The sequence below is a fragment of the Neolamprologus multifasciatus genome, chromosome 15, assembly GCF_963576455.1.
Source record: "Neolamprologus multifasciatus chromosome 15, fNeoMul1.2, whole genome shotgun sequence".
Taxonomy (NCBI): Eukaryota; Metazoa; Chordata; class Actinopteri; order Cichliformes; family Cichlidae; genus Neolamprologus; species Neolamprologus multifasciatus.
Window position 1 is genome coordinate 23,191,766 of NC_140453.1, and position 15,881 is coordinate 23,207,646.

The following is a 15,881-nucleotide window of genomic DNA, read 5'->3' on the forward strand; positions in this document are numbered from 1 at the left end:
AGGATTATTTTGAGCAATGAATCATGCAAAGCTCCTGTAGCAGTCTAAGATGGAGTGAAAGCTGAGCATAAAAAAAAGTGTTTAATGTTGTCGTTATCGTCCAGGACTACCAGACCTGGCTGGACCTCAGGGAGTTCGAGACACGGCGAGGTGAGCGATACATCACTCATGAAAGCGACGATGCCCGATGGGAGGAATACGCTGACGAGAGAGGCTTGCACTACCCCAAACACTTCATTATGTCGCCCAACCTGGATGACATGGAGGAGGACCCCTAGAGGCCTCGGCCATGTTGACCTTTCTTAAGAGGGTTAGCCTCAAACCCGGGAAATTGTTGACAGAAGCGCCGCTGTGTAGGCCACAGGCTTTCCCCCATGGCGGCGTGTGATGACCCATGAGGACACGCTGATCAGGCAGATCACTGCAGCGATAATTCAGGTCCATAGAATTAAAAATTTTCAAATATTTTATCTTTTTCCAGTTTCTTTTTCGTTTCTACAAAGCCATAAACAAACGGGCGCTAAGAGCCGAAACACGGAAGCATCGTGTTTTTTCTCCCCAGAATTCAACTTGGGGCTTCAACATACGTCAGCACTGCCAGCGGAGTCGTGGAAGGGCTAATCCAAAAGCAAACCAGAGACTCGACTCACTTTTTCAGCTCAGATAGCACAGTTTTAGCAGGTGGTCATTACATTTTAGTTCTAATAAGCTGTGTAGATGTTAATGTCGTCTTTTGTGACTAACTGGAACTCACGAGAAACAAGCGCTCTCTCCCGACTGTAGTTTTTATTTTTGTTGGGATGTCTTTGCACTATTGGGAAACTTTTTTTTTTTCATGAGAATTTCACTGTCAGTAAGTCTCAGTTTGATCATCTGCAAAAGTTTGAAGCCATGTTAGCGTTCCCCCGAGGCTGCAATTACAATCTTAAAATTAGAAAATGAACGTTGGCCAAATAGTCAACAAAACATTTATTCAATGCAGATTAAATTACTTTTATCTGACTAGTTTTGAGAACAGATTTGGCCTTTAAAGCATCAAAACAATATCAATGCTATGTTCCAAGACCTGCAGTTCCTCTAATGGTCACTTGAGGCTGGACCTGCGTCTAACAATGGTTCTTAAGTATGAAGTTTGTTTAATGAACACTTCCTGGACTCAAATAAGAAATATTTTTTATGTACCATTAATTATTAGTAGAATTGGTTAGTTTTTCTATTTAAAGAAACTCTTTTGCTAACAGATAGCTGGTGACAGATGCAGACGTTATATTAAAGTTAAGTGGGTATATATATCACTGTCTCCGACCTGTAATAATGTGGCTGTATGGCAGAAACCTTTGCAGAGGAACAAACGTGAGTTATTTTCAGAAACTCTGGATGAGCTGAGAAGAATCGAGCTGCTATTGTCTCCTTTGTCTTTCTGAACTCTAACGTGTTCGTCAATCCCAATCTGACTCCAGCCTGAGAATTTATTTCACATGTTTTATATTTTTGCAAGAAATGTTTTGTCATGTGGATGAAAATATTAAAGATGAACGGCAAAATGCAGGTGAGTTGTCATTGTTGTTCCTGTGCCAGTCGTCTTCTAGATGAGGCTCCAGCACTGTGGAAAAAACAGGCGGACGTCTTCGCAGGTCTTGACTTACTCCATTGAGTTTGAGTTTTTCTGGCATTTGCTTTGAGCACTCTCAAGACAAAAACTTTGCCTTCATTTATCAGTCATAGGAAATGATTTAAACCCTTCATCGGGCACCAGCAGTGTTTTACTCGAGGACTACTTGCACTCTTGTCACACTTCGACAGCCTATCCAAGTTTGCATGTTCTCCCTGTGCCTGTGTGCGCTCTCAGACTTCCTCTCACAGTCCAAAGACATGCGTGTTAGGTTTACTGATTGCTCTAACTGACTGTAGGTTAGTCCTGTGATTAACTAATGACCTGGACAGGTGTTCTACGTCTCACGCTGTGACACCTGCAACCTTGTGACCCTGCACAGATAGATGAAACTGATGGAAAAACAAATTATGTGGGCAAAATGTTTTTAAAAAAATCAGATTATTTGGGCTTTTTTTGTTTTGTTTTGTTTTTATTTTGAAAAATTGTAGTGTGGGTTTAATAATTGACCATAATTATAAATAAGCAGTAATTAGAGAGCCAGAGATTTAAATATGCAAAATAATTATTAGTTCATCAAGTTCAGGGCTGGAGTCTATCCCAGCTACCGTTGGGTGAGAGGCAGGGTACACTCTGGACAGGTCACAGGACTAACACTCAGAGGCACTGACCGCCATTCACACCAACTTAGAATCACCAAGTGATCTAACCCAACTAACTGCGTGTCTTTGGACTGTGGAAGGAAGCCCGAGTACCTAGAGAGAACACGTGAAGTTCATGTGGGGGGGGATTTTGTCAAATTTTGAGATTCGACTGTGTCCATACCAAATCTGACCAAATTAATGAAGACTAACACAAATCTTTATTTTATTCATTTATTTTTAACTTGTTTCAGTTAAATAATAAGCTCTGTGGAACAAATATTAATGAAGGTTGTAGATCTTCAGTGCTGCTTTTTTTTTTTTTCAATTTTCAATAATTCTAAATAACCACTGCACTGAATCGAAGGCAGGTCTTTTCTGAACAAGTTCCCCTTAAAATTGGGCAACATGTACATATTTTGGTTGGATGTAGCATGAATTTGAATTTGGGGTGGACTGTTTAAGCTACACACAAAGTCTGATGTATCTATTGTGAATTAGCTCCAATCTCAAGGATTTAAAAAGCACAAGTGTTTCTAAAATTTTGGATGCCGGTGGCAGATTCATGGTGATAAATGTTTCAAACGTCTTCGCTCAAAACAGGTTTAATGAAATCATGCAATCCCTTCCAAATGTACTAGTCAGACTCTTCAGCGAGGGACACAATGAATCAGAGGAAAAGCTGATAGCGATCTGCAGCAGGATGTTTGGAAATGATCATTTAATTACCAGTCCTGAACCCGATCACCGCTCATCTGGAGGGCCGCTGCTTGTTTTGGCAGCAGCGACTCCACCGCCACTGCCACCACATGTAACCGAATCTTTTAATTTCTACCGGAGGAGCGATGGGCTCGTTGTGAATGGCTGCTGCACAACAGTGAGCTCAGCTAACTGCTTCAAGATGTGCAGGATGGCAGCCGGCTGACCAATGGAACGAGATCCTCCTATGTGAGATGACCTATGACCCAAAATGCTGCACAGTTTAATCCAGTCATTCAGTGTCTGGTGTCCATAATCTGACAAATCTGACAAGAACAGTCCACGAATGTTTTAATGTTTTTAAATTTTTATTTATAGGTCATAAAACTACAAAATGTGTTTTCCTTAAATCACATCAGAACATGATCTTTTAAACCAACAGACATCTCGTAATGTCCAAACTCTCACACTCCCTAAAGTGCCAAAAGCTGCAGTTCCTCTAATGTCCACTTGAGGCTGTCTCCAAAAGTCCCCATAGACTTCCATATTAAAAAGTTCAACTTTAAGCAGAAACAAACATGTTTACAGCTACAAAAGAACAGTTTGGGCCTTTTTGGATAGTTTCCTCCTTCATAATGACTCTACAGGAGTGAATCTAATTAATGACTCACCCATTTTGGATTTCACACAGGCTTAAAGGAAGTGATGAAGCAGCTGTCTGCTCGTTTTTAGCTCTGTAAATCTCTTTATTGTTTGCTTTGTGGTGCAGTCAGTTCAAGAAGTTTGGGACAGTGTAGTTGTTTACACTCATTACTGACTCGGCAGCCAAAATTTCAAAGTCGTCTCTTTCAGGCGAACTTGAGCTCGGTGAATCCGGCCACAGGCAGCGGTGCCGGGCTCTTCTTCTTCTCAAGCTTCAGCCCCTCTGGTTTCTGGGGTTTGGCAAGGCGACTGGGGTGCAGCAGGCTGAAGAAATGGAAGCGCTCACCCATCTTGGTGGGGTTGGTCAGCATGTTGTAGCTGCTGATAAGCTGCTTCCTGGTGGACGGGTCGCTGCAGTTCCTCAGCAGAACCTGCGGAGAACAGCCGGGGGTTAAACCCTCGGGGCATACTGTGTGTGTCTGATATCCTGGTTTTCTAACTGTGGGCCACAGCGTGTCACTCAGAAACACTAAAATGTTTTTGGATCATCTTACAATCATACAATGTTTTACTTTTCTTTGTGCTCATTGTTTTAGTTCTGTCACAAAGTAAGTTTCACTGAACTAACAGCTTCACCTGCCCAAAAATGGCGACAATATCTCTGCTGAAAGTTTTTCCCTGCACAGCATTTTTCTGCAGAGGTTGTAATATTTTTAAACTCGTGAATGAATTTTTGCATAAACCTGGTGGGAATGCACCCTAGGTCTGTGTATTCAAATTTTAACCTGAAACTAAGAAAAAGGAGCAGTGAGTCACACTCTTTGGTGTTGAATTTCCACCAAATGAGGAAACGACACTAAAAGAAATCATGCTGATTGTTTTTATTGGCATCTGTCAGTGATGAAGACTCACCTGCATCCTGGTGTCAATACCCATGTTCTTCAGGAACGTCCTCTGAGTGACGGGGCCCAGACAGGCCATGCCTCCTCCCGCCATCCTCCGCAGATAGTTGAAATCCACGTCGGCGGTGAGGTCGGCAGAGCCAGGGGAGGCGAGGACGTCATGAAGCTGGTGACCTTTAAAACCCTGACCAACAGCAAAGGAGCAAAATGATGAGCAAACCTCTGATGGGTTCAACGCAAAACCTTATTTACAGTGGCATTAGCAAATTTGAGCTAAGTAGGGGCTTCTTACACAGTTTTTCCTTCAAACTACATGAGGGGATGTTTAAGAAGTACAGCGTGCATAAAAGGTTTAAAACTAAACCTATTTCTAACCGTCTAAAAAAATTCTAACCCAGTAAAAAAAAATGCTGTGAAATCTTGGCAACCTCTGAAGAAGAATTGAGGAAGAGGAGCAACGGGCCGGTTGACCCTGGTTTCCCCCTGCCTGACGCACAGGAGCCTTTCTGCTTCCTACAGCTGCTTCCTTCCACTAGAGCTGAACAAAACATGCTCACATGAAGGTCTAAACCTCAAACTGGTCCTCACGAAGACAAAAGAATTACAAAGCACGACAGCTGGAGGACACACGGAGTGCACTGTATGTGATCAATAAAAACGACAATTAAAGACTCAACATACATCCAACTCTGAATTGTTCCTATCAAAATGTGGGCATGAGGTCTTAAAACACTGATGGAAGTATTAGAGACTGCATTAAAGTCAACCTGTTTTTACTACTGTTGTGTAAAATAAGCAGGTCCGTTGAGCTGCTCTAAAGCTTTATTCCTGAAATGATTGTTTATTAGTTGATTAACTGCATACTCATACTTACTAATTCAGTTTAAACACTAAAGCATTCAGTTTATTAATAAAAATCTTTGGTTGCAGCCTAGCAGCAGCTTCTGAGGCTACAACATTTAAGTGCACAAAAACTGCAGTTCCTCTAACGTCCACTTGAGGCTGTCTCGAAAAACGAGTCAGTTCCCATAGACAAAAACGTCCAACATGTTTACAGCCTGCTACAAAAAAACTGTTTTGGCTTCTGGAACGCTTCACCCTTCAAAAGAACTGTATATTGGAGATTTTTATCCCGGTTCATTCACATTTATACTCTTTAATGCTTAAAGTTAGGGGCATGGTCACTCTGGCAGACAGGTAACCTCGAGAGAGGAAGCACTGTTGAAAGATGAAATTCTTGGATGATATTAGTATGTTAATTAGCAGGTATCTGTATCAGCTGTACAGTTTATGATAAAGCGTGCCAACATAGCTAGAAATGGTGGTAACCTCCATCTTTTGTGTACAGTCTATGGCCAGTCCCTCTTGTTGTTAGGAGTAGTTGGATAAAAACTACCAAACATGAAAGAAAAATAAGTCTTACCATTCTGTTGTATTCGCAGGTATCAGTAATTCTATAACTAGCGTGAATAACATCCCAAAAATCCCTCCTTGAAGCCCAGGTGGGGTCACAGTGGGCAGACCCACCCTGCCCACTGTGGGACTCAGTAGCTGCACATGTAGGGCACATCTGCACTGTGCGCTGCCCACATTAAGCAGAGAGGGGCCCACAGTGGGACCCGCAGCGTACCCACTCACCCACCGTACGCCCACACCCTAGGTGAGGGCTGCCCTACGTGCCCCACACACGCCCCACTGTATGATGCCCACATGTGCCCCACAGTTCCATTTCACGCTGGCACAATCCATCGCAGTAACTGAGGATTTTTTACAATATGCAGACTTGGACGTTTTTATCTGGCTGACTTTGAACATATGTGACATAGGAAGCTTTAGCAGACGGGCTTGATGTGTGTGTCGTACTCTGAACGTGTCCGTCTTGGTTCCATTGTGGCCATAGTCAATGATCAGCGCCGCACCGCCGTCCTCTATGATGCGCCGGGCCAGCTGCTGCACAATGACCCCGCCCTCTGCAGACACTTCCACATGATCCCGCTTTTCATCTGCCTGACACACACACACACACACACACACACAGTAACTTAATAATACATTGCTTCACTCTCTATCATCTCTGCTGGAGACAAAAACATGGCTGGACTGTAAACACACACAGGTCAGGTTTCCACCTTTTAAAGGTGGACTGGACATTTTTTGGAATTATTTATTAATCAAAAGCTGAAATTTCCTCAAGTTCGAGCTTCTCAAATGTGATGTTTTCTTTTCTGCTTTATTTAGCGTTCATTTTTCTTTGACTGGAACAAATGACACTTACAGACGTCTTGTTGAACTCTGAACATTTTCCCTTTTTAAAACAGTCCATAAACAAATGCAGTGTGATAAACTTGATCGGAACAAGTGAGGAGAGTTCAATTCAGCAGTTCGTCTCCTGTTTATAAAAAAGCTAAACTTAATCTCTCATTTTGTCTTCCTACATTTCCCATGATACCTCATAAACAACCCTCAGGTACAGTTATCCATCATTTAAGGCGGGAAAAGGATCATTTAAAAGGTGAATCTTCACTACAGACGCAGAAATAACATTGGCTGAAACAGAGTTTCAAAAATCGGTGACATTACGATGGCCACGCCCTTCTTTTATAGTCAGTTAATGAGCCAGAAATAGTAAACAAACATTTTTTTCTTCCTTTCTGTTGCCTTGCAGATCCCTCAAACCATCTTAAGGGGGCTGTATCTGCGACAGACGAGCTTCATCAGTTTGTATTCATAATCATAGCTATGACATCATGAAGGCTGAACCAATCCCCTTGCCACCCACAGAGATGTGCACCTATTGTGAAGGCAAACCAAGACATCGTTCCCAGGTTGCAATCAAACCAGCTGGCATTCAGGCATGGGTGAGCGCCCCATAATGAGGAAATAAAGACTGACGAACCCGCTACACCTCCTGACCCGGACAAACAAAATATCTGGTTACTGTAAACTCATCGAAACAACGTTAGTGTTCTTTGGATGTTCCTGCCAAAGTTGGCAAAGTCAGGTCCTGGCACAAAGATTAGTGATCTTCATGTGTCACATTTTATGCAACCTCCACATGGAGCATCACGACTACCAGGACCTTTCGCACCATTTACACCACAGGTGGGGGAACTCCAGGCCTCAACGGCCGGTGTCCTGCAGGTTTTAGATGTGTCCCAGCTGATTCAAATGGTTAAATGACCTCCTCAACATGTCTTGAAGTTCTCCAGAGGCATGGTAATGAGCTAATCATTTGATTCAGGTGTGTTGACCCAGGGTGAGATCTAAAATCTGCAGGACACTGGTCCTTGATGCCTGGAGTTCCCCACACCTGATTAACACAGTGAAGAAAAGAGCCTTACAACTAAAGTCCTCGACATCTTCCTACCCGGGATAGCTGCATCCATCAAAAGTACCAATGGAACCTTCAGGAGGGTAGTTCTAGTCCTGTAGAACATTTCCAGCAGCAATACTAAAGAGAGTCACGATTACTCCTGCAGTTTACCTGCACTTTCTGAAATTTCTTCACTTCGACATTCAGACCACTGGGCAGAAATCTCATCACCTCAACAGCCGGCACATGACTTCAAACTGTTCCAAAACTACATCTACTTAAGTGTTTATATATTCCACAGTGCAAAGGAGAAACAATTCCCCTTTAATCCAAACATTAAGACTTTTATATCCTTGGAGGTTTATCTGAACTTACAAAAGCATTTTTTTTCACCCACTTTAAAGACTGATGTCCTTCAGTCTTTTAAACGTTGTGGAAATTGACTCTTCACACAGACTCTCTGAGGTTTGTTTTACGGCCCTCATCTGGTTTTTTATTGCCCACATTTATGCCATCTATACATCCACAGCCTGCTTGATTTGGCCTCTCCAGCTCAGCTCAGACACTTTGAACATCCTGCCAAAGGTCTGACATCATCATCCTTATTACTGTCATCGTCTTCCTCGGCAGCAGAGGCAGAAGCGGGTCTTAATAAAAGGCGGGATTCTTTGAGGTCATCTGAGCCTTTAAAATTCAAACAATGAGCCACTTTATCTGGTTTCAAGAACCAGAGAGGCCTTAATAAACTGTGATGTGGTAACCATAAAGGAGTGTAGATTTTATTTGGAAACTGTAAAAAGCAGATGTTAATAAATGTGCGCTTTGCTTTCCTGGACACAGAAGCTCTACATTTACTGACCTGCACGAGCGACGTCGAGGCTAGGGTCGGAGCCAGCGCCACGACAAACCTCAGCGTGTCCGGCTTCTCTGGGTCGATGTCCACCAACACCTCCCTCCAGCCTTTCTCCGTCCTCTGCCCCAAACAGAGAAACGGACATGTTTAGATGGGCCTCTGTGGACAAAACAGCTGAAAGGCGTTCTTATTATGAGGGCGCTGCAGGTGTCAACAGCAAACATGAGAGGAACAGCCACTCAGAAACCTTTGCACAAGACATGAAATTTCTGTTTTCATGTGGTTTTATTTAAACTTAAAGCAGAGCATAATGACTTCACTATATGTTTTTCTTGTTAACACAAAGATTCACCAATTTTCACTTTGCTAAAACTCCGATACGGAACAATTAACAAAACTCCGATACGGAACATACAAGCATACAAGTGGATGAAAAGTTACCTGGATGACAGATATCAATATGTCGAATTCAATAATGTAAAATCTAAGCAGTTGAAGGTAATTTGTGGTGTTCCTCAGGGCTCTGTGCTGGGCCCTAAATTATTTATATTATACATAAATGACATATGTAGCATTTTCAAACTGTTAAAATGTGTATTGTTTGCTGATGATACCACTCTGTATTGCTCAGGTAAAAACCTAGAACAGCTTCTGACTACAGCGGAAAAGGAGTTAAATATATTAAAAAACTGGTTTGATGTAAATAAGTTATCATTAAATATAAAGAAAACAAAATTGATTATTTTTGGCACTAGACAAATGAAAAATGTATCTAAAATCAGGGTTAATGGAATTGAAATTGAAAGAGTGTACGAAAATAAATTTCTTGGAGTGATAATTGATGATAAGCTGAGTTGGAAGTCTCATATAAACCATGTGAAAACAAAAATGTCAAAAACCATTGCTATTCTCTATAAAACAAAGCATGTCCTGAACAAAAAATCATTATACACACTCTATTGTACTCTGTTGCTTCCATATATGACTTACTGTCTGGAGATATGGGGTAATGCATATAAAACGAACACTCTTCCTATTTTCAAGTTACAAAAAAGAGCTATAAGAATTATAAACCAATCAAACTATATAGAACCAACTAACATTTTGTTTATTAATCTGAATACCCTGAAATTTTATGATTTAGTTGAATATAAAATGGCACAGATAATGTATAAAGCACAAAATAACTTGCTTTGCCCCAGTACTCAGAAGCTGTTCAAAGTCAGAGAGAGTCAATATGACTTAAGGGGAACAGATTTCTTTAAAAAAAACAAGATAAGGACAAATATAAAGCAGAGATGTGTTTCTGTTAGATGAGTTAACCTGTGGAATAGTTATGACAGTGATTTAAAAAGGTGTAGTTCATTTTCCTTGTTTAAAAATATGTTTAAAAATAGAGTATTAGAAAAATATATATATCAAGAATGAAAAGAGCAAAAAAAAACAACAACTCTTGATTCTTTTGCTTTGATGTAGTTACTTATCTAAGGTGGAAAGTTTTTTTTTTTTTTTTTTTTTTTTTTGTTTGTTTGTTTTTTTTGCTTTGTTTTATTATTTGCTTCGAGCCCTGTGTACAGGAGCTGCATGCAAAAAGATATTTTGTTAAAAGGGTTGGCGTAATAAGCAAATGCTTCAGCCAATACCTTTTGATTAGCCTTGTCTCATGCTTTCTTGCTTTGTGGTAGATCTTTGTTCTGTCTTCACTGAGATATTTGAGTGCTAATCAATAAAACATATCACTCAAGATTAATCAAAGAACAGTCGCTGCTAAATTACACAGATAACCTATCATATAAACAGCCTATCTTTCACCAAACACAGCCGTTAAACACTTGGCATTTTTATGGACTTCTTGTGTTTTGATTTGGTGCCATCTGGTGGTAGGAACAATCATGACAGTGTAGTCAAATGCAATGCAAGACCACAGTATACAGAGAGGACTTTAAGGACTAATATGACAGTAAAGAAAAAGCTTTATTGTTACATAAATATTGCACACACTGTGTTTTTAAATCTCACCTGGAATTTGTGAATTGGCAGGGCGTCAAAGAACTCATGAGCAACAAAGACACTAAATCCTGGAAGAAGAGGAAAAACTCAATGAAGATAAGATAACCTTTATTAGTCTCACACATGGGAAATTTGTTAAATAAAAACAGAGACTAGCACAAAACGGTAGCCCATAATTACATAATCTAACTGCTAAAACTTTAGTTACAAAAAATTACGAGAAAGTAAAGAGGAGATAAGAAGGAAGCGCAGAATGAGCGGAGCTGCTGTAACAGGCTGCCATGCACGGGGGGCGCCGGAAGCAAAAAAATATATTTTAATAGAGATTAAAAGCTAACACATAAAGAACTCAAATGGAAAACAGTAACAGTATCAGCCTGAAGCCTGATAAAGCCTGATGTCCTCAGATCAATTCAGCACTGATAATACTCACTGTCAAAACCACAAACTGTAGATAAAAACAGGGAACACTTCCTCAAACCTGCATTTTTTTATTGTCCACCAGAGGGCGACTCCTCTGGTAGCAGAATGGCTTCTTATTGTAAAGATATTTCTGAGGTAATGACCCAACTTTTCATTTGAAGCACAAGTAGAGGCTTTCCTAATGACCTTATGGACTCGGTGTTAGTAAAGTCTTACTGAATAAAACATGAGGTTTAATATGTGATTAACAGTCTAATTTAGTGTTGATGCTAAAGTAGGGTATGATTTGATGAGTGTGCAGTGTACCTCACTTGTCAAATCTGGCTTCAAAACATAAAATGTCGATGGCCAAAAAACTCATAAAACAAAACAATGACTTTGGTAACCAGTTTCAGGTATTTGTCATTTTAACACAAACTCCTAAACTATAGATGGACTAACTGTGCTTATGTGCTTACTTTAACCAGGAAAAACCCTGCTAACATCTTCAGGTTCTCTAATTTTGTGGCATGGAGATGTTCCGTATAAACCAGTATGACCACAGCCTGCTTTCTGCTCCGGTGTACCTGTCGGGACATCGTCTAACCGGCGGTACCACGACACCGGTAGCCCTGCTTCAGTTTCTCCGCGGCGGTAAACCAGATCATCTTCTGCGTCTGCCTCCTGGCTGCGGTTTCCTGTCAGATTCTGAGCCTGAAGCACACTCAGAGCCGGACTCACCTCGACCAGGTGCAGCGACACAGAGGCCCCGCCCAGCACCGACTGCAACTGACTGAACACCTGAAGAGAGAAAAAATTGCAACTTGATGACACAGATGTTTCCACTTTGGGGTGAAATCTTTAGTCTTTCATAGAAAAGCATTAAGCCTGGCTGACGTACTCTGAGGACGTCGCTCGCCAGCGATCCTTTTCCGGGTCCGAGCTCAACCAGCTGCAGCTGTTTGGGTTGACCAGCTCCCATCCACTCACTGATGATCCACACTCCAATCAGCTGGAGGAGACCAAACATGTTTGAACCAGCAGAAGAAGCACAAAGTTTTCTTATCTTACTGAATCTAAACGTGCTGCTTTCAAGGAAAGTCAAGTCATTTCTGCCATATGTAGCAGTACAGTACACAGTGAAACGAGACAGCATTCCTCCAAGACCATGGTGCTACACATAACAGTAAAGACAGGAACGCATAAAGTGCAAGTGTGTGAAAATGGCGAAAAAACAGTGCAACAGCACAATACAGACACAACACGGTGCAGAGAGCTTCATACCTGGATCACCAGGTCTGTGACATTAAACAGCTGAACTTTATGCAAAAGGAACTTTTTTTTACTGCACATGAACACTGATTTCAAGCAGTGTGAAAAAACACAAAAGCCCTCCCTGTAATGTGTTTATCTTACTCATCTGTCTTCTTGTCCTGATCATATCATATTCACATCATACTTATCATATTCCAGGGTTTAAACAAAGGAAAACTCACAAAAAAAACTTCTTTAAAACCACACTGCCTGTGATTTATGTTTTCGGTAGGAGCCAATTATTATTATTATTTTTTAAAGTGTGTATGTATTTTATTATACATTCATAGTCATCATATGCATTCATACTGAAAGTCTGTATTCACAAACTGTATTCACTTAGCTTCTGTGCTAAGAAAATGCATTGACCGACCATAGGTGTTTGATACGGATGGGGATTAAGGCCACTGGGGGGGGAAAAAGTGGGCACGTCTTTTTTTTTTTCTTCTTGTCCTGAATTCTGAGAAAAAGCTGATCCCACGTGCCATGAGAACAGGGCTGCGTCATTTTATACCATACTTGCAAATACCGCTATAAGTTTTTACATGATATAAAAGCATCATATCATGATATCTATGACACAGGACCATCCTGTTATTCTCCCCAGCACGCACAACAACTGAAAACAAATTAATAATAATTTTTAATGAGGCTATTTAAATTTTTAATCCAAAATATTTTGGAACATATTTACTATTGATGAAGTATGTGTCAACCGCTAACAGTAAAATGGCCGACGAAGGCCGATCGAAGACACGTTTACCTGATGTGAACAGTGTATATCAGAGGCCGGCTGAGTGGAAACATCATGTGAAATGAAACTGAAAGTTTGAGGGGTTTTTCCAGCCTCACCTCTCCAAAGATCTGGCTGATTTCTGGTGAAGTGATGAAATCTCCTTCAGGTCCCAGCATGTTGTTCTTCACATAATAACCCTGAGAGGGGGAAAAACAAACAAGGAAAAGATACTCACTAAAAACAGGAAAATATCAAAACCTAAAATGTAAAAACAACAACTTATTTTTTATGAGCTGATTATTCCTCTCAAATAATAATGACAAAAAAAAAGAAAAGCTGGCATTTACCTGCTAGTATAAACTGATGATAATACTATTATCAAATCAATCAGTTGTTTGGACTATAAAATGTTAAAATGACTCTTAATGTTAACTCTAATTTTGCACACAAGTTTTTCCATTAGAGAGGAAATACCAAAATAAAAGCACAGATTATAGATGACATCCTTGTAGTCTTTGGACCTCTCCTGTTTTCCTGTATTTTCTCTCATATACTTGCTGTTAAAGCAGTGGATGTTCAGTTGATACAATTGAGAAAATAGAAACATATGAATATCTTCCACTCATTCACAGTGGCTCTTGGCATCATTAGTGATGCCTTAAACCCCTTCAATGGAATATAAATAACCCCTGACCTGACCTGGCAGCTTCCCCTGCCCTGTGTGAATATCAGAGTCAGTATCATGTGGAAGACGCCACTCTAACACAACCAGCTGCTGCTTTTACGTGCTAACACTATCATCAGAAAGTCAGAGGATTCAAAAGTGAATAAAAGCTTTGCTTTTGAATTCTGATCCATGTCCTGCAGGTGGTACTCTAGCACACACTTAAGGTGGAGTTAATCATTCTGTACCTTCACAGGGTTGGTGAGCACCTCCCTCATGTACTCTGCCACAGGGATCGGCCCCGTGGCTTTTATTTTGGAGGTCAGGTGGCGCAGCATGGAGGGTTGTTTGTTGTTTCCATCAGGTGCAGAGCTGCAGAAGAGTTTGGAAGGGGCTGCTTGCCATCGTACTGTCACACAGAAACATTCAATTTATACATTTTTTTTTTTTTAAAAAGGCTTTTATTTTTTTCTGAAGGAGGGGGGAGTATTTGACCCCAAAACATAAAATCAAATTCAGTAAGCCATTTTTATTCTACTTTATTTTCCTGTTTCATTTAATGACATTTTTTACTTCATAAAGATGCTTTAGATCCCCTTCAGGGGTCGCCACGGCAGATCACCTGCCTCTATCTCATACCGTCCCCATGTTTATCTACACTAATAAACTATTAATTGGATTTATTATCTGAATTGACCTCTCACCTGCTGCTGACGGCCTGGCAGGGTGGATAAAACCTCTGCTGAGCAGCTGCTGTGCTTTAACACAGAGAGGAGCCCTCATTCTGCTTCACAGGAAAGAACAGAACCGCCTCAATACTGGATTTTACTTTATCCACATGGAGGGACTCTCTGCTCTTTGACAGCACAGCGGCTAGCCGGTTAGTTTCAACTACGAGGCCATTAATGACACAAAAACAACAGAAACCTGCCGTCAGATGTGACGTTTCATCTCCTGGTACACAAGATAAAAACGTCTGAATGCGTTTATTGATATCCGTGTGTAAGTTACAGCAGGTCAAACGCTGCACCGTCCCCGTGCAAAAGCGTTAAAGCAACACATGCTAACTCTAAGCTCGTCGCAGTAATAGAGATACCATCCGGTTAAGCTTCAAAATAAAACTTAAAGAAAATGAACCTCAACGAGGCTGATTAAATATATACAATAAATGTAAATCATTGTCATTGTCAATCAAACCCAAAGCAGCAGTAAAACAATAAAAAAAAATGATACAGTAATAGTATAAATAGACCTACATTTTTGTAATGTATCTGAATTATGTTTCATGCCTATAAACTCGATACATTCTGAACAACTTGAAGACCACAGCGATACATTTTTCTTATTTCTTAATAATAAGTTAAGGAAATTCTCCAGTCTCTGTGAATTTGTCTCTATTTATTCCAGAGCACATTAAGCCAACACCTGCCCTTCAGTGTCTGGTTTCATTTTTAAAGTCCATGGTGGAAAGTAGCTTTCCCATTAATAGTCATTGACATAAACAGATGGCTGAATGACTTTAAACTCTGGGCTAACTCGCTGAAACTTGTGAATAACAAGAACAAGGGCGTAGATTTGGCATGGACGGAAGGGACATGTCCCCATCAATATCCAGCGATTATTGAATTGTCCCCACCAATAATTTCATCTCTTTGAGTAAAGAAAAACAAAACTGATAGAAAGAAAAAACGATCTGTCAACGTCTCATTCACCCAGCGGTGCAGAAAGAGTTAAATTACTTCTCTACTGGAGTCCTCATGTGACAAATATGGCCAATGTGATTGGCTGTGCCTTTCAGGGAGCTCTGTTTAATTTTAGCAGCGGCAAGCCTGCGCTGTGAGGAGGAGAGGAGGATGGCAGCAAAGAGGAAGAACCTGGATATAAGAAAGTATTTTTCAAAGAAACCTGTGAGTCACTTAAAGTCAAGTTCACTCATGAAATGTGTCCGTCATAATAACGTTACAGGCTATGCTAGGCCATACATGCCAACCCTCCCGATTTTTCCGGGAGAATCCCGAATTTCAGTGCCCCTCCCGATAATCTCCCGGAGCCACCATTCTCCCGAATTTCTCCCGTTTTTCCACCCGGACAAC

General features: G+C 40.8%; 2 protein-coding genes across 6 annotated transcripts in view; one reads left to right on the forward strand and one right to left on the reverse strand.

The window, feature by feature from the left end:
* Window positions 1-822, forward strand: part of LOC146502112 (serine/threonine-protein kinase D3-like) — a 55,537-nt gene extending 54,715 nt beyond the window's left edge. For all 4 annotated transcript variants that reach the window (XM_085132907.1, XM_085132908.1, XM_085132909.1 and 1 more), the window contains one exon: window positions 105-822. In XM_085132907.1, the coding sequence (XP_084989033.1) occupies window positions 105-278 (174 nt within the window). In that variant the 3' untranslated portion in view covers window positions 279-822. The remainder of the gene's footprint in view (window positions 1-104) is intronic.
* A 1,241-nt stretch (window positions 823-2,063) lies between these two features.
* ndufaf7 (NADH:ubiquinone oxidoreductase complex assembly factor 7) lies at window positions 2,064-14,885 on the reverse strand. Of its 2 annotated transcripts, XM_085132912.1 has the most exons (10): window positions 14,493-14,884; window positions 14,037-14,197; window positions 13,241-13,321; window positions 11,976-12,086; window positions 11,662-11,875; window positions 10,682-10,740; window positions 8,669-8,782; window positions 6,360-6,503; window positions 4,507-4,680; window positions 2,064-4,025 (listed from the first exon to the last, which is right to left on the reverse strand). In XM_085132912.1, exons 1-10 carry the CDS (start codon window positions 14,569-14,571, stop codon window positions 3,801-3,803), a joined length of 1,362 nt encoding a protein of 453 aa, XP_084989038.1. In that variant the 5' UTR covers window positions 14,572-14,884; the 3' UTR covers window positions 2,064-3,800. The 2 variants fall into 2 exon arrangements, 1 of the variants encoding a protein (XP_084989038.1); XR_014869359.1 differs by lacking the exon at window positions 2,064-4,025 and having other exon boundaries at window positions 4,591-4,854; window positions 4,891-6,503; window positions 14,493-14,885.
* Window positions 14,886-15,881: the final 996 nt, after the last annotated feature.